Below are 23,616 nucleotides of genomic sequence, written 5' to 3' on the forward strand. Positions count from 1 at the left end.
TGCCCAGCACTTAGTAGGCCCTCTGTAAAAACTTTTGGAATGAATAGTAAATGCTCAGGAAAGGCTAGCATTTTCATTCATATTATTACTCGACCCTCCCTTCCTGGGAGTTTAAAGAGAGGGGTGAGGGGGTGAGGAGGTGACCAAAATCAATATGAAATGACCAGAGTCCCTACCACGTGCTAGGTACTGTATCAAGAGTTTCAGTGCAATAACCTATTTAAGCCTGACAACCACCCTACGTGTAATATTATTCCCGCAGGTGTGAGAAGGCTGAAGCTCCAAGAGGCTCTGTGATTTTCCCGTTGACTGATGGCCAGTACTTGCACCAGCGCCAGACATGGTCCCTCCTCACGCCCTTCTCTTCTTCTCCTCTCCTCTCTCTCTCCTCCCCGCCATCTTTCCCTCTCTGCCATCCTCTCATCTCCACTAGGAAGCCACCTGTGTGCACCGACATCGCGGGAAGGAAGCATGGTCAAGGGTGACCATCTCTGTCTCACCCACAGGGCCCAGTCTGACCCTGAGGCTGACCATGGCAGGGAAAATGCTCTGGGAAGAAAGCTGGTTTGTCAGGCTAACCTCACTCAGTTAGCACGGAGACTGCAGGAATGTCAGTGGCTAAAACAAACACCTGAGCACTTAAAATAATCCTTTCTGGGCAAAAGCTGCCTCTTGCTGGCATCTGAGTCTCCTCCAGGATCCTATTCTGGTCCCTGGCGGCAGGCACACCCTCCTCCCCACTCTGCCCGGCCTCTCAGAGGCAAACTTCTCCACCCCCCATCCTGTCTGCACTCAGCACATGGCCCGCGGAGAGATGAGGGCCAGCCGCCTTCCGGTGACCTGTCATCCAAGCTCCTCTGGGCTTGCTGGGAACAGATCCCAGCCTGTTCTCTGGCCAAGAGAGTGCCAGAAACAGGCTCTTTTTTTCCTTGGGCCATGGGACACAGGACCTACAGCAGCTCAACCTGGGACTCGGGAAATGCCCTTGATATTCCCAAATGATGAAATATTATGTAACTTTTGAAAAGAATGTTGACAGAAAGATTTTAATTGCATGGGGGAAATGCTTACAATGTTTTATGAAAAAAAATATAATGTTTTATGAAAAAAGTTGGGCATAAGCTTGTATATACATCATGATCACAAATACATATTTTTTAAGGAATCAGTAGGTAGAAGGCACTGCACCAATATATTAGGCTGAACCAAATGAAATGACTGATATTCAGCTATCTTGACCTACAAAAATGGCAACTGCATATGGCTTAACCTAATTACCTCTGGGAAATGGGATTACAGGTAACTTTTTTTTCTTGGTTATTTTTTAGTAATTTTTGATGCCTTGAATATATATTAACTTTTATATCCAGGCCTTGTTTTAAACAAACTCAGAAGGCCTAGGATACTCAGCATGGGGTTGCTGCCCTGCCTCCTCCCTGTCTTCACAGTCAGTCTGGGGTACCCCAGGCCCCCGCCACCTGCCTCCACATGCACAGACAGTGACAGAAGGATCAGATGACCTTATGAGCTGAACACCTATGTGCCTTCATCACAGTAACGAAATAAAGGAGGGACTTATTTCAATCCTCAGACACAAGCTAAGCCACCAGGCTTGGGACAGGTATTTTATGCAGCTCTGCTTGTCAGCCAGCCAGAGGGACAGAGGCCCGAATTAGGGTGGCCTATGGCACAAGCCCACCTGAAGACAAGCTGCCAATTCCTTCTCTTTCTGGGCCTCAGTTTCCCTTTCTATTTTATTCCTGTATGTCTACATGCAGTACATGTGTGTGAGTGTGACTGTGTGTGTGTATGTGAAAGAGAGAGAGATTCTCAACACAAGGCCCTTCCCCTCTTGTGTGTGACATGCCTCTGTCTCTCCCGGAGATGGAAGCTCCCAGCCGCAGCTGCCTCCCTCTCTGGGGTCATTTGGCCAGCACTCGCCTGGCCGGGCTACCTCAGAGATGCAGCGTTATTATCCATTCAGCCTGTCAGGCCTCCAGCCAGCTTGGCTCCTGATCATTCTCCGTCTGGAAAGGCTGGGCCTCTTCCCTTATCCCGGAGCTTTCTAGAAGCTCAGCAGTCTGGCTGGAAGACAAACCAGAGAAATACGGGAAGGCAAAGGCGACAGCGGGAGCCTCAGTCACAGTGGAGAGGGTGGAACAAGGAAGGCAAGGCAAATCAAAGCTCTGTGTCTTAGCAGAAAAGGGAGCAAATTCTGGAGGGAAATGGGAAAACAGGCTCTGCTTAGCCATGGCCCAGCTCCCTCCCCTGAGCAAGTCAGAGATGACCTATGTCCATTTAAGGAGCTGAAGTCAGGGTCATGGCTGTCAGCCAGGGCCAAAACAAAGACAGCCGGGATCCAAAAAAAAAAAAAAATGCAGCTGCCTACAAGACATTCCCTCCACTTCAGCTCCCTCATTGGTAAAGTGCAGGGGTGGGATGAGATAATGAAGCTCCTTCTTGCTCTAACATGCTGTTAGAATTCTCCCCAACTCCAGCTTATCTGCTCAGAGGTTAAAGACACTCCAAACAAGAATGCAAAAGAAGTAAAAGAAAAATAAGGCATTGGCCAAACACGGTGCTGGAGAAGCACTCTTCCCAGCAAAGTGAGCAGGGAAAGAAGGGACCCTGAAGACCTTGATCAGCAAGGTCTCCACCAGACTCCCACTGTGATCCATATGTGTGTGTGCGCGCTCAGTCATGTCTGACTCTTTGCCACCCCATGGACCGTAGCCCAGCAGGTTCCTCTATCCATGGGATTTCCCAGGTAAGAATGCTGGAGTGGGCTGCTCTTTTTCTACTCCAGGAGATCTTACCGACCCAGGGATCAAACCGGCGTCTCCTGAGTCTCCTACTTGGCAGGCAGATTCTTTGCCACTGAGCTACCTGGGAAGCTCCTGTGATCCACAAGCCTCATCATTTATATGTCAATGGATATTGCCAGAAAAGGTGAAAAATCGGGGCCTGTCTTGGGCCAGGTGGGAATCAAACCCCAGTGCTATGAAGCACTGTCATGAACTAACATCTTGACCAAAACCTTAACTCAGTACAGCTCTTATCTCCAGTGAAACCAAGTTCAGAAAGCTCAGTTCTGAAGCTGATGACCAAAATGATGAATACCACAACACTCCAAAATTATACTGCATGAGTATAATAGCTGAGAAAAGAAGAGAAGCTAAAGGCAAAGGAGAAAAGGAAAGATATTCCCATCTGAATGCAGAGTTCCAAAGCATAGCAAGGAGAGATAAGAAAGCCTTCCTCGGTGATCAGTGCAAAGAAATAGAGGAAAACAATAGAATGGGAAAGACTAGAGATCTCTTCAAGAAAATCAGTGATACCAAGGGAATATTTCATACAAAGATGGGCACAATAAAGGACAGAAATGGTATGGACCTAACAGAAGCAGAAGATACTAAGAAAAGGTGGCAAAAATATGCAGAAGAACTATACAAAAAAGATCTTCGTGACCCAGATAACCATGATGGTGTGATCACTCACCTAGAGCCAGACATCCAGGAATGTGAAGTCAAGTGGGCCTTAGGAAGCATCACTATGAACAAAGCTAGTGGAGGTGATAGAATTCCAGTTGAGCGATTTCAAATCCTAAAAGATGATTCTGTGAAAGTGCTGCACTCAATATACCAGCAAATTTGGAAAACTCAGCAATGGCCATGGGACTGGAAAAGGTCAGTTTTCATTCCAATCCCAAAGAAAGGCAATGCCAAAGAATGTTCAAACTACCACAGAACTGCACTTATCTCACACACTAGCAAAGTAATGCTCAAAATTCTCCAAGCCAGGTTTCAACAATATAGGAACCGTGAACTTCCAGATGTTCAAGATGATTTTAGAAAAGGCAGAGGAACCAGAGATCAAATTGCCAACATCCATTGGATCATCAAAAAAGCAAGAGAGTTCCAGAAAAACATCTACTTCTGTTTCACTGACTACGCCAAAGCCTTTGACTGTGTGGATCACAACAAACTGTGGAAAATTCTGAAAGAGATGGGAATACCAGACCACCTGACCTGCCTCTTGAGAAATCTGTATGCAGGTCAAGAAGCAGCAGTTAGAACTGGACATGGAACAACAGACTGGTTCTAAATTGGGAAAGGAGTACGTCAAGGCTGTATATTGTCACCCTGCTTATTTAACTTATATGCAGAGCACACCATGTAAAATACCAGGCTGGACAAAGCACAAGCTGGAATCAAGACTGATGAAAGAAATATCAATAACCTGAGATACACAGATGACACCACCCTTATGGCAGAAAGTGAAGAAGAACTAAAGAGCCTCTTGATGAAAATGAAAGAGGAGAGTGAAAAAGTTGGCTTAAAACTCAATATTCAGGAAAAAAACTAAGATCATGGCATCTGGTCCCATCACTTCATGGCAAATAGGTGGGAAAACAATGGAAGCAGTGGCTGACTTTATTTTTCTGGGCTCCAAAATCACTGCAGATGGTGACTGCAGCCATGAAATTAAAAGACACTTGCTCCTTGGAAGAAAAGCTATGTCCAACCTAGGCAGCATATTAAAAAGCAGAGACATCACTTTGCCAACAAAGGTTCATCTAGTCGAGTCTGTGGTTTTTCCAGTAGTCATGTATGGACGTGAGAGTTGGACCATAAAGAAAGCTGAGTGCCTAAGAATTGATGTTTTTGAACTGTGGTGTTGGAGAAGGCTCTTGAAAGTCCCTTGGACTGCAAGGACATCCAACCTGCCCATCCTAAAGGAAATCAGTCCTGAATATTCATTGGAAGGACTGATGTTGAAGATGAAACTCCATTACTTTGGCCGCCTGATGCAAAGAGCTGACTCACTGTAAAAGACCTGACCCTGGGAAAGATTGAAGGCAGGAAAAGAAGGGGATGACAGAAGATGAGATGGCTGGATGGCATCACCGACTCTATGGATATGAGTTTGAGTAAGCTCTGGGAATTGGTGATAGACAGGGAAACCTGGTGTGCTATAGCCCGTGGGGTTTCAAAGAGTCAGCAACTGAACTGAACTGAGGCTCTGACCTTAGCATGATACATACATTATCTCATTTTATCCTTCCAAAATCTCTGAGGTAGGCATATTGGATCAAAAGTGGGTATCTTCATTTGACAGATTAGGAAGGCAAGTCCTAGAGAAGCTAAGAAATGTGTCCAAATCTACAGGACTAGGAAGAGAAGAAGCAGGAATTCTGCTCCTGGGCTCTCTGCCTCCAAACCTTCTCATCCTGTAGTGCTTCAAGGGACACAGCAGTCACGTGACAGCCATGGGACATTGCAGGGACTAGAGTTGGTTTTCAGGATGCTCCTTCTCTTCTCCCCTAGTAAGGGCAGCCTCACCCCCTGCCCAGACTTCTCCAGAAACAGAGGTGTCCTCCTAGACCTGAGTGCAGATAGTTGGTTTGCATGCCTGGACCTCTGAAAGTTCTACCATTGACAGTGATTCCTTTTGCCGCTAAGGGCAAAGAAGCAAGGCACTGCCCAGAGAGCTTCTAGGGACCTGATTCAAGAAGCAACGGTGTGAGAAGCCAGGCCAACAAAGTTGTGAGGCCACCCAAGTTTGTGTCCAGGTTTCATCTCACCTTTCTACTCTCTTCCCTCCTTCTAATCCCACAAGACACACTCCCCAGTCCGAAAGAACCAGGACCCCCAAATTTCACATGCCACAACCCAAGTTTTGCTTCCCTCTGATAGCAACTCTTTCCACCAGTGACCTTGTTCATTTTCTGCTCTCTCTTCTAAACTTACTCATTCTTGGTCTCATTCTCTTGGGACCCTTTGCAAAAGCCATAGCTAATTTTCTGATAAGCAAACCCTTGTTGAAATATAAATGATGATAGATTAACATGACGCCTTTCCCAAGGGCATCTGGATTTTAAACAAAGAACTCAACGATGTTTCATCCAAATGAAGACTCGCAATGGCAGGAGCTTGGAAAGTTTCAGATCTGTTAAGATCTCCTAGGAAACAGGAGAGCAGATATTTTGGTCAGAGGCAGGCTCAAAGTCCTCTGTGAGCAGAGGACAAGGACCTCAGGATGGATATGAACACATTCTCACATTCTGTGTGTACACTTTAGCCATGCCAGAGGTCAAGAAAACAGATGTCTGTCAAACACAGAAAGGCAATGGTTGTTGGGTGTGTGCCTGTGGGTTTGAGTGTGCTTATGTGGGGTGTGTGTGTGTATGTTAAGAGGAAGGGCTGTCAACTGGATACTGCTCCTCAGCTTGTTTCCAAGAGATAAAAATGACAGCTGCTTGGCTTACACAGCTAATTAACCTGAGGAATGCACTGTTTAAGACTGTTATTAAGGCAGCTGGATAATTAAGTTTTCCCCCAGAAGGGGGGGGGGGGATAAATAAAGCATTTAAGGGAACAGACACAACATTGGAGGAGACTTTGTCAGGAGCAGAAATCAGGGCTGGAAAGCTTCCAGGCAAAACCCCGCTGATTCCCAAGCAGCGTGCACCAGCCCAGAAATAACTGAAGGTCGTGGCTCAGCCCCTGCCAGGGCCCACCTAGCAGAGATCACAGATGACCCTCGGGGTCACATGCAGCCCAGCCAGAAGCCTGGCAGGCATGTGAGAGCTGAACCAACAAAGGCTGACTGACTCCCTTATTTCATGAATGAGGAAATGGCGGTCTAGACAGAAGGCATGACCTTCTCAAGGTCACGTTCCTCTTCTAAGTGTCAGAGGCAGGACCAGACCTAGAAAGTCTTCACCCCTTATTGGGCGACTTCACTAACCCGACTGCCTCCGGGTTCTCCAGCAGCCAGACTGAAAATCAGATGCGAGGTGGTCAGTGGGCTGGCCCAAGGGCAGGTTGACTTCAATAATTATTCAACTGCACATCCTGATCCGAGAAGAAGTGCTCAGGAGAATGACTGACAGGTGGGGCGGCCTCTGCATGCAGACACAGGTCAGTGGGAGAGGGGCTGGGACATGCAGCCTCTTCCAGACACCAGGCTCGTGATCACTTGGCTCCTTTTTTTATGTGGTCTGCACAACAACCCTGGAGGAGGGCATGGCAACCTACTCCAGTATTCTTGCCTGGAGAATGCCATGGACAGAGGAGCCTGGCAGGCTGTAGTCCCCCGGGTCGCAAAGAGTTGGACAGGATGGAAGGAACTCAGCATGCACAAACACAACTCACTGAAGAGGGTGCTGCCACTGCTCCTATTTTTCAAATGAGCAATGAAGGCTTGGGGAAAGCACAGAAGGAAATGAGGGTATGGAGACATCACAGATATTTTCATCCTTGCCTTGGGCTTTAGGGGGAAACGGTACAGTGAATTTACTCAGAGATTACCTAGGAGCTGGAAGAGAGAGAGCCAGGGGATAGGGTGGGACTTCCGCCTCAGGCTGTTTCGGTAAAAGACCAGCCTGGGTTCAAGTCCGGACAGTTAATGGGTAGTCGAGGCAGGGAGACCTGGAAGAGCAAAGCTGGGCAGGGCTGGGGGGACAAGGCAAAGCTGCCCGAGTCCTAAGTCCATTGTCAAGGCTGCAGCATGGACACATGGGCCAATAGGATTAAGTCAGTGAGAAAAAATCAGGCAGAAGAGGAGACGGGCTGACAGGCCAAGACTGACCCAGGAGAAAGCAGCCATACTCCGAGATCAGAAGCTGGGAGAGGCCACTTTGGAACTGGAAGGCGTCCCCAGTGCCCCTGAGTCTCCCCAGGGTTGGCAGGGGGCAGCGAGCAATGCTAAAATGTCCAAGAGTCATAAATCCCTAGTGCACTTGCATTTATGTCACACCGGAAGGCAGGCAGGCAGCAGTGCCGGGTGATTTTACTGGGCTCAGGGCCCCCATGTCACCCCTGCATGAAACTAGCACAGAGGCGCTGACCAGGGGCTTTGACTTAAGTAAGGTGTGTACGTGGGAGAAGGGGCTGGTAGAGAGGGATGGGGAGGTCGGGGTTGAGGGGCAGGCCTTAGCAAGGCAGCTTTGTACCATGCCGCCCTCCTCTCCAGCTGGGCCTGGCCACTGCACCACCATCTCTAGCCACTCAGAAAACTCAGTTCCTATACATTTCTATCAGAAGTCTGGGGGATCCCAGCACACACCCAGACGTTCCCATGGGGAAGGGGATAATAGGAGCTACCTCATGGAACACTGTGAAAATTAACTGAGCTAATTTATATAAAACTCTCAGTCTAATGCCTGAGACATAATATGTGCTTAATAAACTATAGCTTTACTATAATATCATTTACTAATAAAAATAAACTTAAAAACCAAAATGAGAACTCCTGAGTTATATCTGGATTCCTAATTTTCATCACACAGCCACCCGTGTACCCAGGGAGGGTTCAGGGTCCACCCGGACAGAGGAGTATCAGTGACTTAACAGATGTCCTCATTGCTGGCAAGCCATGGCCTCTGGGAGGTGAGGTGGGGAAGAGAGAAGGAAAGAGAAATTAGACAAGGCAGAGAGGAGGCAGGCGGGGGAGAGAAGCTGGTTCTCTGTGCTCAGCTCACTCCCAAAGGAAACTGGAGCAAAGAGCGACACGAAAGACCACTGAGCTAATATTTGTTCACGAAGAGGAACGCGAGGTTTAGAGGGGGTGATCTTCTGCCTAAGATCACACCACGAGTTAGTGGCAGACTTTGGGCTACACACTGCACTCAAGATGCCCTATCCTCTTCTCTGAGAGGTTCCATGGTTCCATTTATTCCCCCTGGTAGACGAGGGGAAGAAAGAACCAATCAACGCATCTCAACTTTCACAGCAGCAAAATAGCTGAGATTTATCCATTCCCCAGGTTGCAGAAGTCTAGACTTCTCTCCTGCAAGCCCCCGTGGGTTCTCAAACTACTGCTTAAGAGCAGGGGAGGCCGCTGGCTCCCTGGGGCATTTGAGAGAGGCAGAGGGTGGGACAGGATGGACTGTGGCCTAGAGGGAGGCAGGCTGTTCAGGCCGGGCTGGCACTGAGGGGCATTCCTCGGCTCTCTGCCTGATGCCCATCCCTGAAGGTGGCTCAGTCCAAAGAGAGGACCCAGCGGAGGACACCCTGAACATTCTAGACATGGCTCAGTGGTACGAAACTGGACGGGGAGTGGGCAGGGGGCAGCTGGACTCATTCTGTTGTCTGGAGAGCTCCCTACTGTGAGGTCTCCTGATGTCTGTGAAGTACTCCAGGCCCACGGGGCGGACTCGCCTGATGCTGGCCGTCTTACCCAACACTGTCAGATGGGCTTCCCCACATCCAAGTGGGTGAGGTGCAGAAACCACAGCCATCTCCGCGCAACGCCTCCAAAGCCTGGACCCAGTACCATCTATGACTACCAGTGGCCAAGAGGACACGGGAGAGGAGAGCAGTGAGGCCAGAGGTGGGATCAGATACCAGCGGCATGGTCCCGAGGACAAGGAACGTCTAGAAAGAGGAAACCACAGACACCCCAAACCTCCTTTGTGGCCATCAGCCTCTCTCACTCCCTCTCCTGCTCTGTCTTTTTAACCCCAAAGATGCAGAGACTCAAGGGAAAATGACTCCCTCACTCTTTCCTTTGTCCAAATCTGTGAATTGAGGGCCAAAAAAATGGCCAAATGAGACAGGCAGCTGGGAAATAAGAAAACACTGGGTGATTTCCACCTTGGGCGACACGAGGAGCAAGGAAAGCCCTCAAACTCACTGAACAGAAAAGAAAACCAAAGTTCCTACCAGAAAGATCCAGAAGCAAAGGAGAAAAATCACAGTGGCTCTTTGAAAAACAAATCAGTTGCTTAAATAAGCAAAGCGTTCCAATGCCTGGATTTGCTCAGCTGGGTTCCGTATCAGCTGAACCGCTGAACCCTCCTGCTAACCCCAAGTCACTTGCCTTTACCTCACTGATCTGTGTCCTTTAATGGCAATTTGAATATTTTCCCAGGGGGAAGGATAAATTAAGAGGTTGGGATTAACAGATACACACTACTGTGTATAAAATAGATAACCAACAAGGATTTACTGTACAACACAGGGAACTATGTTCTTAAAATAACCTATAATGGAAAAGAAACTAAAAAAAGAATATAACTGAATCACTTTACTATAACCTGAAACTAACACAACATTTTAAAGCAACTATCCTTCAAAAAATTTTTTTTATTAATTTGCATTGGAGTATAGACTGATGTTTTTGAACTGTGGTGTTGGAGAAGACTCTTGAGAGTCCCTTGGACTGCAAGGAGATCCAGCCAGTCCATCCTAAAGGAGATCAGTCCTGGGTGTTCACTGGAAGGACTGATGCTGAAGCTGAAACTCCAATACTTTGGCCACCTCATGTGAAGAGTTGACTCATTGGAAAAGACCTTGATGCTGGGAGGGATTGGGGGCAGGAGGAGAAGGGGACGACAGAGGATAAGATGGTTGGATGGCATATCCAACTTGATAGACATGAGTTTGAGTAAACTCTGGGAGTTGGTGATGGACAGGGAGGCCTGGCATGCTGTGATTCATGGGATCGCGAAGAGTCGGACATGACTGAGCGACTGAACTGAACTGAACCGATAGTTGCTTTATGGCATGTGTTAGTTTCTGCTACAGAGCAAAGTGAATCAGCTATATTAACACACACATATACATCCCTTCTTTTTTGGATTTCCTTCCCATTTGGGTCACCGCAGAATACTGAAGAGTTCCTTGTGCTATACAGTTGGTTCTCATCAGTAACCTGCTTTATACACAGTAGGGTATATATGTCAATCTCAAGCTCCCAATCCATTCCACAAAAAAAAAAAAAAAAAAGAAAGAAATTTAATTAAAAGGAAATTCTGCAAAAAAAAAGAGAAAAGAAAGTCACCCACTTCACCCAGGGTGGTGAAACATGCAGACCAAACATGCAGAGACTGGAGGTAAACAAGTTGGCTCTTCACACATGACAATTATAAAACCTAGAAGGATTGTCTCCAACCTACAATCATACAGTCTTCTGGTAGCTCCAGCCACACCCTTACCCCAACATGGGCAGAAGAGAAGGCAGCAGAGAGTGGCCGGGACGCAGCTCAGTTCTCGCTTTGGCAAGAAGACAAGCCGCGCATACATCCCAGCATCTGTGAGCCACCAGCCTTGCCTCCGTCCATCAGAGATGGCCCCTCACCCTCCACACACCTAAAGTATCTGTACCCATTTACTGCTTATGCCCCAGATTTGAGTGACTATCCTGCTCAGGCCCAAGGGCTGAGAAAAACTCCAGCTTTACTAAGCAAAAGAGAAAAAGGAGGTGTTCAGTTATAAGTCATTTTGAGTCCGTTTTCTCTTGCCCATCGAAGGTGAAAATTCCTGAGAGGCAGAGATCCAGCCTCATGCTTGATTTACAGTCCCCACAGTGTATGGGGCTAGGCCCACACCAAGTCCACTCTAAGTGTTCGGTGAACGGATGGCAGGCTCGCCCCACACCCCCAGCTCACCTTCTTCCAGGCCCTGGAGGCCGTGGAGGAAGAACCTACCTCGCCATACTCGGTGCAGTAGGTCTCAGGCTTGGTCAGGCCACAGGTGGATGAAGCTCGGAGAAACCGGGTCCTCCCTATGAGCAGGTCCCCGACGGGTGGATAGCAGGCCCCGCGGGAGCAGGCTTGCTGGGCACACAGTAGGCTGGGCAAGCCTGAAATCACAGGGGGCTCAGCGGGTGCTGGGGTGCAGCCTAAACAGAGAACAGTGTGGCCGGCCACCCCAGTGCCCCGCAGGGAAGCAGTCATCTATCGGCAAGACTAGACCCTCTTCCTTGCCTTCATGCTCCGACCTGCTGGTGGTGAGAATAATTGCAATCCTGGTGCTGTTTGGTCAAAAAAAAAGCTGATTTTATAGTCTGCAACTCTCAGCTTTAAAAACGTAGAAGTTGATCCTGAAATGTGGCATCCATATGCGGCTTTTAGAATTGAGCTGCAGACACACGCTTGGCCACAGCTCTCCTCGCCTGTTAACAGAGCGGCGCTGGATGCTGGCCATCTGGGGGGCACGGGGAGAGACCTGCATTCTGTCTGCTCCTTTATCTCTTAAAGTCGCCCCGCCACAACTTTGCAAATAACCAGCTGGTAAAGAATCCACTTGCAGGAGACCCCAGTTCTATTCCTGGGTCGGGAAGACCCCCCGGAGAAGGGAGAGGATGCCCACTCCAGTATTCCTGGGCTTCCCTGGTGGCTCAGCTGGTAAAGAATCTGCCTGCAATGCGGCAGACCTGGGTTCAAGTCTCTGGGTTGGGACGATCCCCTGGAGAAGGGAAAGGCTATCCACTCCAGTATTCTGGCCTGGAGGATTCCATGAACTGTACAATTCATGGAGATACAAAGAGTCGGACACCACTGAGCGACTTTCACTTCACAGCTGCAGTTTCCTGAACATCGAGAACTCAAGCCATGATGGCTCTGGGACCAGTTTGAGAGTGAGAAGATGGAAAATAAACACAGCACCAGGGCACTGGGGCTGCCATGAACCACCCTCAGGTAGGAAGAAGAAGACACTTGGGAGCCTTTTATGAGTCTCATCTTCTTCAGAGGCCCCCAGGACAGAGAAACCTCATGGGCATCCCAGTAGGCAAGTGTTCCAAACCCCAGGGCCCCGGGTGATGGGTGATGTTCACACTTTGGTAGAATGTCCTCCTACCCGTGGCTCGTCCCCTCTCTGCTGTATGACGGGGCCCAGAAGGACAGGAAGGGATACTCACCAAAATACAGGAGAAGGAGCGGCCTCATCTTCACTTGACGAGGCGATCCCCACCCAGGACCTCACCTGGGGCAGAGCAAAGCAGCCTGGGTGAAGCCATGCAAACCCCTATGTTGCGCTAGCCCTTTACTGTTTCTGGACTCGAGTTTTCTCAGAAGCCTTTACTCGGGGCCTTGGCCTAGGACACTTCTGAACAGCAGGCGCATCTGTAGCCAAAACCTGGAAGACTCCAGAGACCTGGCCCCCGTCCCAGCGGGCACAAGACTCCCAGGCTGTCCTGGGAGAATGTCACTACCTCTTCCTGGACTCCAGCCTCCCCACTCTGAAACAGACGGGAGGGATCAGCCCCGCCCTGACCCCCCATGGTCAACAGAACAAGTTGGGGAGCCAGAAAGGACTAGGCCCTTTGCAGGAGAAGTCTGTGGCCTCAGTGTCACCCTAGGAAAGAGGACTGGCCTTTCTCAGCCCTGGCCCACCTTCAGGCTCAACAGTGTGTGGCGCAAAGAGGCTGATGGCCTGGAGGGGAGCCGTCTCCTGCTGTTGGCATGGAATCCAGTATCACCATGACTACCTTGAGGGTGAGACTGTGGGGCCAGCATCTCTGGGCTGAGCAGGTAGTGGAATACAATGGGGAAAAAGTAGGAGGCCTAGAAGTCTTTAAAAAGTGAGTGAGGAATTCATCCGAATTGAGAGCAACTCAGAACTTCTCCAGTGATGCACTGGGGATGCACAGGAGGGGTGGGGGTTGGGAGGCTACTGAAGGAGGCTGGCGGGGGCGCGGGGTCCTAGAGGCAGGGCACTGCACTGCCCTGCTGAGGCAAGCCCCACCCTGCTCATGGGGAGTCCACCGCTGCCTTGCATCAGGTGTTTACTCTGCTCCAACGACAGCCACACATCCTTTCAGCCCAGATGGAGGGATGGCAAGGCGGGGCAGGGGACCCCCTGACATCTTTAAATCAAATATCCTAAGGCTTCAAACTCTTTTCCTCCAATCCCCTATCAGAGGAGTCAGGGGCCCAGAGAAGAGACAGGTGGCCTGAGCTCACACAGCTAACTGTGGCCCAAGAGGAAGACCCATCATCTGGCTTCCTCCAGGGGCTGGAAACTCGCCCCCTCCCCGCCTGGAACTAGGCACTGTGAGCAGCTCTTAGAAGAGGCCAACCTGCCCTCTCCTTCCCTCTTTGTGTCCAACCCCAGCTCTGAGCCTGCTCTCTTCTAGGTCACCGAGACGCTTATCAGATGGGAGAAAGCAATCCAAACAGTGGCAGACTCGACACCCAGCCTTTGGATCCCAGTGGGCTTAGCTAAAGCTCCCAGGAAGAGGAAGGAATCTGGACCTGCAGCCAGGCCCCAGACAGCCAGGTTCACAAGCCTGGTCCCACCCTCAGCCCCCACCCGGCAGGTGAAGGCAGGTAACAGACCTTGCTCCGTGCTGCCGCAGTGCTTTCTCCAGATCGCCTCTCTGAGACGCTCCCCTTGAATGTGGGGGTCTCCTCTCCTGGCTCCCAGTTTTTAAACAACGGCCTCACCTCTGGAGACTCCCCAGCTGGGCGTCGCCGGCTGCAGGGCGGGACTCAGGAATCTGGCCGCTGGCACACACCCGTCTGCCGTCACCACACCCCCACCCCACCCCTAGACAGGACTGGGCAGGTGGGGCCGGTCCGGAGGCCTCACAGCAAGATCGGCAGTGCCCGCCTGCTTGCTGGGGAGTGGGAGTGGGCTACACCAGGGAAATGTGAGTGATCACAGGAGACCAGGATTCCTGGGGGCCGGTGGGGGGGAGGCAGGGCGGGGGGTGATGGCCACTCACATTGTGACGGCCGCTGCGCTGGGTCCTTTCCCAAGGCCCGTAGAGGTCAGCCTCTCCTGGGGTCCTGGGCCACCCTGGACAGAAGACCATGCAGAGAACATAAGGATCAGGGCTTGCATATCGGGTATTACAGCCCCAGACCTGTCAGCTAGCTGAAAGGGGAGAAGATGCAAACATCATCGAGGACCCTGGAAAGCACCTCCCAAGGGAAAGCAAAAAAGTGGAAAACCCCTGCTTCTTGGGGGGCGCGGATTAAAAGGCTATGGTTCATCAGGAAGGGGTCAGAGCCCAACCCACCCAAGAAAAGCTTAGGAGAAATCAACAGGCATGAACTCTAAATGCCTCCCCTCCGGCTCCCTCGCAGGCTTGGCAGGGAGCCCAAGGACAGGTAACTACCTGTGAGTCACAGCTCCCAGCTCGGGGAAAGGCTGCTCTCCCAGCCCCTCCCACTGGGCAAGAATGCCCGCCTGGAGGGACAGAAAACAGATCTGACCACAGGAGTGGGAAGGGAGTGCTGAGGCACAGCTGGACCGACTTCCCCTGGGCCCCCGCCAGGCCTGAGAACACAGCTGCCTTTGTGGGACCCTGGGTGGCTCCTGGCTCGGGGCTTTGGGCTGAGAGTGGCTGTAATGACAGTCACAGGCCCAGAGAGAGGGGCTGGTCTCAGAGGACACGTCTCCCCTCCACCAGGCGAGGGTTTGAGGGCTTTTAGAGAGATCTGGAAGGTCGCCCAGTCCAGATCTTGGCTGGGCACAGCCTACACAGGCATTGTTTGGACACGGTCACCTCCAAGTTTCTACTAAAGGAGACTCTAAACGAGCCAGTTCAGCCTGTCAGTGACTCCTAAGCAGGAACTGTAGGGTTGTGTCCAAGAAACTGGTTTGAGAACACTCCAGGGCAAAACAGAGGATTTTGTGGATTAAATGGTAAACTGGGCATTTCTAACCCTCAGATTCTCATATAGCTCAAGAGGTTTAGATAGGCAGGAGAAATACTCTAAGTAGCAAATGGACAATAAGCCGTTCAGTTGCAAAATGAACTTTCCCACACGTTAGCGTCTTGACCCATGTAAACATTCCAGTAAAATCTGGCTTAACAAGCCGGGATCAGTACGAGCGGCTGGGCTTCCCGGGCTCTGCCTCTGCAGGAAGAACACGCACACAGCCCTGCAGCCCCCCACAGGGAAAGGGCACGGCTCACACCCCCGGGGCTTTAAGCCCACCCGTCTGGTCTCTTTCTCTCCACCCCGCCAACTCCCTGAACGCAGGGCTTCCGGGAAGCCTGGCCGCTCCTGGAGCTGTCTGTCCTGCAGGAAGAGGATGTGACGAAGAGCTCAGGAATAGTTTATGCAGCAGAAGGAGCAGCTGCTGCCGTCCCAGATCCCCAGACAGGCAGGGCGGGCAGGTGGCAGGAGGCTGAGCCCTTTAAACCCCCCTCCTCCTCTCCGCTTACGAGGCCAGGAGCCCAGGTAAATAAGTGTCTCAGACTTCACAGGCCGGGGCAGGTCCCAGCGTGGTTTGGCTTCACAAAGGGGAAAGCCAATTGCCCTGTGTGGGCCCCTGCACCTCATTCCGCGTTCCCAGCCCAGGTCAGGACATTGCCTCGGCAAACCCCAAGGAGGGCCCAGCCAGCCTCACCCCTCCGGGACGTTGAGCACGTCCCAGTGGGGATCCAGCCCCCACCCCCCACTCCCCAGCACCGCAGGGCCCCAAGCACAGGCCTTGAACTTCAGAACTCAGTCTGTTCAGAGACAAGAAGTCTAACACACAGGCAGAAGCAAGGGTGGGAGCTGGCAAGGGCTAAAGGCCAGCTAGGCACTGCTCCAACAGCCTCCCCCGCACGTCCCCTTCCTCTCCTGGCACCCACCATCCTGCCCGAGCCCCCCACCCTCAGCTCCCCAGAGCCGTGGCTTGTTAGAACCAATGTTCAGGAAAGGGGTTCTCCTTGACTCCCCATTCCTCTCTTACTCACGTCTGTCCATCTGACAACCCTGTTATTTCCCCTTCCAAAGGCAGAGGGAGCTAACAAAATTAACCTGGTGGCTCAGACAGTAAAGAATCATCCACCTGCAATGCAGGAGACAAGGGTTCCATCCCTGGGTTGGGGAGATCCCCTGACGAAGGAAATGGCAACCCACTCCAGTGTTCTTGCCTGAAAAATCCCATGGACAGAGGAGCCTGGAGGGCTGCAGTCCACAGGGTCACGAAGAGTCAGATGTCACTGACAGACTAACACACACGCCCCCAGGTCACAGAAACGACACCAGGTCAGGGCAGGCAAGTCTCCCCCTCTGCCTGCTTGTCCGTCGTCCCTCACAACATCTCAGGAGCTGCCTGAGAAGCTGCCATCTGCATTACCCCTCTGACAGGCTCAAGCTGTCCATATAGCCAGGGAGATCAGCCAGGGTCTGATGAGTGAGAGAGAAAGGCGTGTGAAGCAAAGAAAGGCGGGAAGGAGGGAGAAGAGAAGAGAAGAGGCTGAGAAGGCAAGAGAAGCTGGTGCAGGCTGTGCATGCCGAATCCCAGGTGTAAGAGGAAGGGGCGCAGGGTGACTCACGGCTCGGGCACCACCTGGACCGTGAGTCACGGCTGAGTCCTCGTCTGTGGGGCTGGGTGGGCTCCAGGAAGGGCCCTGCGGATCCACCATGTGATTCAGCCACAGCTGCTCGGCCGCCCAGACGCTCGGTCACTCCTCAGGCACCAGAGCGAGGAGGTGGGGCTTCCTGAACTCAGGCTGGAGCCCAGCCTCGGGCGAGGACCTGGAGAAGGCAGAACGGGGCCCTGGGCTGCCATCATGGTGTGACTCTTTTCCACAGAGTCCGTCTTCCTCCTCCCTCCCCTTCCCAGCCTGAACATCCATCTGTGTCCCCATGCAGTGTACACTTATCATCCTTTCTTTGGAGATGAGGACAGTGAGGTACATCTTCAAGAACTTGGTCCCAGCTAATAAGTGGTCATTGGAACCCAGACCAGTTTGCTCTGCACTCAAGTTCTTCACCACTGTTATGCAGCCACTCAGTCATGGCCGACTCTTTGCGACCCCCATGGACTGCAGCACGCCAGGCTTCTCTGTCCTTCACCATCTCCTGGAGTTGCTCAAACTCATGTCCATCGAGTCGGTGATGCCATCCAACCATCTCATCCTCTGTCACCCCCTTCTCCTTCTCAATCTTTCCCAGCATCAGGGTCTTTTCCAGTGAGTTGGCTCTTTGCATCAGGTGGACAAAGTATTGGAGCCTCAACTTCTTAACCACTACTTAGGGCCTAAAATGGCCTGAACTCCCTGCCTCCACTCTTGGCAATCCTTGACCAGAGTCCACCAGACTCTGAACTTGATGTTTCCCAAAGCTAATCAGGACCCGATATCTGAAAAGTGTGCTTTTGGAGCGTTAACATGGACCAGAGATGCCTGGGGAAACACCAATGCTACAGAAACATCCAGAGCACCCACCACGAGGTGCCTTCCTGTTTTCCCACGCAAACAACGTCTTCTGTGTGGGCACAGGTGAAGAAGGCGCTGGGCTCCGCTGCCCCATCCCAGAGCCTCTGGCATATGCGGGCAGGGTCTCCCCCTCATGCCAACAGGAAGCTGCTCTGAGTGAGGACATGAGCGCCCCACAAGGGGTGGGAAACCAGAGAAGGTGAGCAGACAAACAGCACGGATTGCTGACAAGATTAAACAAACAAGATGGAATGTAAGAACCGGATGACACAACTCCCCCGTCACCGCGGAAGGGGAATCCCCTCCCCTGAGGCCAGGCTCTGGGTCAGGTCAGGTCCTATCTCCCAGGTCCAGATGTCCCCTCCCTCCTGAGGGGTGCAGCCCAGTGCAGCCGGCAGTGTGGTGGGATCAAAGGCTGGTTCCTGGGTCCCCCGAGAAGAGGGAGGACTATCTCGGCATCTCTGCCACTTTTGCTGACCTCCCAAATTCCCGAGCTTTTCCCAGGTGGCGGTAGTGGTTAAGAACTCACCTGCCAATGCAGGACACACAGCAGATGTGAGTTCCACCCCTCAGTCAGGAAGATCTCCTGCAGGAGGGCATGGCAACCCGCCCCAGTATTCTTGCCTGGAGAACTGCCGTGGGCAGAGGAGCCTGGGGGGGTACAGTCCATGGGGTCACAACGAGTCGGACACAACGGAGCGACTGAGCACCCACGCCTCGGCAGCCTGGCGGGGTCGGACCACGCCCCCTCCCCGCCCCCCACCGCCGCTCCCTCTAGGATCCGGTCATTGCCCTCCGCGAACCAGGTTCTCAGAACCTAAGCCCAAACTCTGTGCACTTTGGCCACAAATCTGCCATGTGGAGCTGGCCACGTGGCTGAGAGGAGAGAGGCCTGTACCTGACGCGGGGAACGTGCAGCCCCAGGTGAGGTCAGGACCCACTGGGCCTGCCGAGAGGGACCAGAGTCGGGGGGCAGGGGGAACCAGCCTCGGGAAATCGGCTCCCTGCCCTAGCGGAGGGACTTTAAAATTCCAAAGAGCATCCCTGAAAGGGCCACCGGGGAGACAAACTCAGTTCCTAGTGTTCAGACTGGCGTTTGAGGGCTGAGCACGGACAAACGAGCCTCTTGCGGCTGGAGGGGGAGCAGGCGCAGGTGTCTGGCTTCTTGTCTGGAGTCAGCCCCACGCGAAGGCTTGGAGTCGGCGCTTGCCGTCAGTGCTTCTGGCCGCATAGGGTCTCCCCACGGACTCGAACGGTTCCCAGTCCTAACTCCACTTCTGCTTCCCAGCAGAAGCACAGACTTGGGAGAACACCGCTCTGGGCCTCAGTTTCATCCTTTGTAAATAGACGTGTTGGATTTTACCGGTTCTCAGATCCAGGCTGCCCTCAGAATTACTTGCAGAACTTACAAAATCACATACCCAGGCCAGGCCCCAGCCACAGATTTAGTGGGCGGGCAGAGGGGCAGGGACATTGACAAAGCTTTTAAAGCTCCCTCGAAGCCCCTCCAGGGTTCCCCAGTGACTCAGCTGTAAAGGATCTGCCTGCCAATGCAGGAGCCTCAGGAGACATGGGTTCAATCCCTGGGTCGGGAAGATCCCCTGAAGGAGGGCATGGCAATTCACCCCAGTATTCTTGCCTGGAGAACCCCATGGACAGAGGAGCCTAGCGGGCTACAGTCTATAGGGTTGCAAAGAGTCAGACATGGCTGAAGCGACTTGGCATGCTCAAAGTCCCCTCCAGCTTTAGGATGATCTGCTTTCGGGGCTGGTGGTTTAGGATAGCGCTTAAAAGCCTAGAGTTGAAAGTGAGAGAGATGAAGCTGCAAGTCTTGGTTCTGCACTCACCAGCTGTGTGACTCTGCACAGCCAAAGCTACTTGCATCCAATGGGACAAATGACGGTCCACCTCACGGATCCTTGGGAAGACCGAAGGGAACAATGCCTACAGGGCTCTCAGCAAAGTACCTGGCTGGCTGTGTGCTCTACCAAAGTCTGTCTCCATGTGTGTGTCACACACACAGGGGTTGGGGTATGAGCAGCAGTCTTCGCAGCTGCTTGTAACAAAAAGCAAGCCCCATTCCATCCAGATGTCTGATAGCTCACTTACCAGACAGTGGGCCGAGCTAGGAGGCCTCGGGTCCCCCATTCCACTCTGTTCCTTGGGGTGAAGGAAAATTCTCGAGGAACAATGATCTGGACCCGAAGGGAAGAGAGACCAGTCAGGGGGCCAGATGAGCTGCGTTCCTTGAGAGCAAGGTGACACTTCCGGCCTTCCCGGACAGGCGAAGACAGGGTGTGGCGTGTTCACAAACTGAGGGCAGAAAAGCAAGCTGGCGCATAACCGACACTGTTTTAGGGCCTCCAGGAGTTAATAAAACCAGAATCCAACACTGATAAAGAGAGGAGCCAAAGCTGGTCTGGGCCGCAGTTTGCTACTTACCTCGGGGCAACTGCCCAGCAAGTCTGAGGGCGCAGAGAAAAGGCGCTTCTTCTCCCTGGAGCCTCTGCTTGCTGCTGTTGTTGCTGAGTCGCTGAGTCATGTCCGACTCTTTTGGGACCTCGGGGACTGTAGCCCACCGGGCTCTTCTGTCTGTGGAACTTCCCAGGCAAGAATACTGGAGTGGGTTGCCACTTCCTTCTCCAGAGGATCTTTTAGACCCAGGGATCGAACCTGTGACCCCTGTGACTCCTGCCTGACCGGCAGTTTCTTTACCGCTGAGCTGCCTGCAAAGCCCATATGTACAATGGGATGTTACTCAGCTACAAAAAGAGATGAAATGTTGCCACTTGCAGCAGCATGAATGCACCTGGAGATGATCACACCAAGTGAAGTCACTCAGACAGACAAAGACAAGTAGTAGACGATAACACTCATACGTGGAATCTATTAAACAGTACAAAGGAACTTGTTTACAAAATAGAAACAGAAAAAGTCAATTAAAAATTAATAATGAAATAAATGAGATCAAAAACACTCTGGAGGGAACCATGAGTAGAATAACAGAGACAGAAGATAGGATAAGTGAGTTAGAAGATAAAATGGTGGAAATAAATGAAGCAGAGAGGAAAAAAGAAAAAAGAATCAAAAGAAATGAGGACAACCTCAGGGACCTCTGGGACAATGTGAAACGCCCCAACATTAGAATCATAGGCGTCCCAGAAGAAGAAGACAAAAAGAAAGGCCATGAGAAGATACTCGAGGAGATAATAGCTGAAAACTTCCCTAAAATGGGGAAGGAAATAGCCACCCAAGTCCAAGAAACCCAGAGAGTCCCAAACAGGATAAACCCAAGGCGAAACACCCCAAGACACATATTAATCAAACTAACAAAGATCAAACACAAAGAACAAATATTAAAAGCAGCAAGGGAGAAACAACAAATAACACACAAAGGGATTCCCATAAGGATAACAGCTGATCTATCAATAGAAACCCTTCAGGCCAGAAGGGAATGGCAGGACATACTTAAAGTAATGAAAGAGAATAACCTACAACCTAGATTACTCTACCCAGCAAGGATCTCATTCAGATATGAAGGAAAACTCAAAAGCTTTACAGACAAGCAAAAGCTGAGAGAATTCAGCACCATCAAACCAGCTCTTCAACAAATACTAAAGGATCTTCTCTAGACAGGAAACACAGAAAGGTGGTATAAACGTGAACACCAAACAACAAAATAAATGGCAACGGGACCATACCTATCAATAATTACCTTAAATGTAAATGGGTTGAATGCCCCAACCAAAAGACAAAGGCTGGCTGAATGGATACAAAAGCAAGACCCCTATATATGCTGTCTACAAGAGACCCACCTCAAAGCAAGGGACACATACAGACTAAAAGTGAAGGGCTGGAAAAAAATATTCCACGCAAACGGAGACCAAAAGAAAGCAGGAGTCGCAATACTCATATCAGATAAAATAGACTTTCAAATAAAGGCTGTGAAAAGAGACAAAGATGGACACTACATAATGATCAAAGGATCAATCCAAGAAGAAGATATAACAATTATAAATATATATGCACCCAACATAGGAGCACCGCAATATGTAAGGCAAACGCTAACGAGTATGAAAGAGGAAATTAATAGTAACACAATAATAGTAGGAGACTTTAATACCCCACTCACAACTATGGATAGATCAACTAAACAGAAAATGAACAAGGAAACACAAACTTTAACGGACACAATGGACCAGCTAGACCTAATTGACATCTATAGGACGTTTCACCCCAAAACAATCAACTTCACCTTTTTCTCAAGTGCACACGGAACCTTCTCCAGAATAGATCACATCCTGGGCCATAAATCTAGTCTTGGTAAATTCAAAAAGATTGAAATCATTCCAGTCATCTTTTCTTTTTTTATTTATTTATTTATTTATTTATTTATTTTATTAGTTGGAGGCTAATTACATCATTACAGTAGTTTTTGTTATACATTGAAATGAATTAGCCATGGATTTACATGTATTCCCCATCCCAGTCCCCCCTCCCACCTCCCTCTTCACCCGATCCCTCTGGGTCTTCCCAGTGCACTAGGCCCGAGCACTTGTCTCATGTACCCAACCTGGGCTGGTGATCTGTTTCACCCTAGATAATATACATGTTTCAATGCTGTTCTCTTGAAACATCCCACCCTCGCCTTCTCCCAGAGTCCACAAGTCTGTTCTTTACATCTGAGTCTCTTTTTCTGTTTTGCATATAGGGTTATCGTTACCATCTTTCTAAAGTCCATATATATGTGTTAGTATACTGTAATGGTCTTTATCTTTCTGGCTTACTTCGCTCTGTATAATGGGCTCCAGTTTCATCCATCTCATTAGAACTGATTCAAATGAATTCTTTTTAATGGCTGAGTAATATTCCATGGTGTATATGTACCACAGCTTCCTCATCCATTCGTCTGCTGATGGGCATCTGGGTTGCTTCCATGTCCTGGCTATTATAAACAGTGCTGCGATGAACATTGGGGTGCACGTGTCTCTTTCAGATCTGGTTTCCTTGGTGTGTATGCCCAGAAGTGGGATTGCTGGGTCATATGGCAGTTCTATTTCCAGCTTTTTAAGAAATCTCCACACTGTTTTCCATAGTGGCTGTACTAATCTGCATTCCCACCAACAGTGTAAGAGGGTTCCCTTTTCTCCACACCCTCTCCAGCATTTATTGCTTGTAGACTTTTGGATAGCAGCCATCCTGACTGGCGTATAATGGTACCTCATTGCGGTTTTGATTTGCATTTCTCTGATAATGAATGATGTTGAGCATCTTTTCATGTGTTTGTTAGCCATCTGTATGTCTTCCTTGGAGAAATGTCTGTTTAGTTCTTTGGCCTATTTTTTGATTGGGTCATTTATTTTTCTGGAGTTGAGCTGGAGGAGTTGCTTGTATATTTTTGAGATTAATCCTTTGTCTGTTGCTTCGTTTGCTATTATTTTCTCCCAATCTGAGGGCTGTCTTTTCACCTTGCTTATAGTTTCCTTTGTTGTGCAAAAGCTTTTAAGTTTCATTAGGTCCCATTTGTTTATTTTTGCTTTTATTTCTGAAATTCTGGGATGTGGGTCATAGAGGATCCTGCTGTGATTTATGTCGGAGAGTGTTTTGCCTATGTTCTCCTCTAGGAGTTTGATAGTTTCTGGTCTTACATTTAGATCTTTAATCCATTTTGAGTTTATTTTTGTGTATGGTGTTAGAGAGTGTTCTAGTTTCATTCTT

General features: G+C 50.4%; 1 protein-coding gene across 12 annotated transcripts in view; it reads right to left on the minus strand.

Annotated features, from left to right (window-relative positions):
* The window catches only part of LAMB3 (laminin subunit beta 3), a 126,833-nt gene that overhangs the window by 28,118 nt on the left and 75,099 nt on the right, over positions 1 to 23,616 (minus strand). The window contains exons 1-5 of one of the 12 annotated variants that reach the window (XM_070473869.1): positions 18,428 to 18,644; positions 17,014 to 17,215; positions 14,458 to 14,531; positions 12,649 to 12,713; positions 11,435 to 11,589 (exon numbers count right to left, since the gene is read on the minus strand). In XM_070473869.1, coding sequence (XP_070329970.1) covers positions 11,435 to 11,589; positions 12,649 to 12,676 — 183 coding nt within the window. In that variant the 5' untranslated portion in view covers positions 12,677 to 12,713; positions 14,458 to 14,531; positions 17,014 to 17,215; positions 18,428 to 18,644. Of the gene's footprint in view, positions 1 to 11,434; positions 14,532 to 17,013; positions 17,238 to 17,907; positions 17,931 to 18,427; positions 18,645 to 20,007; positions 20,212 to 20,340; positions 20,637 to 23,616 lie in introns of those variants that run through there. The other 11 variants (XM_070473867.1, XM_070473858.1, XM_070473866.1 and 8 more) reach the window with 11 other exon arrangements.

Source organism: Odocoileus virginianus, chromosome 11, assembly GCF_023699985.2.
Source record: "Odocoileus virginianus isolate 20LAN1187 ecotype Illinois chromosome 11, Ovbor_1.2, whole genome shotgun sequence".
In the NCBI taxonomy this organism is placed as follows: Eukaryota; Metazoa; Chordata; class Mammalia; order Artiodactyla; family Cervidae; genus Odocoileus; species Odocoileus virginianus.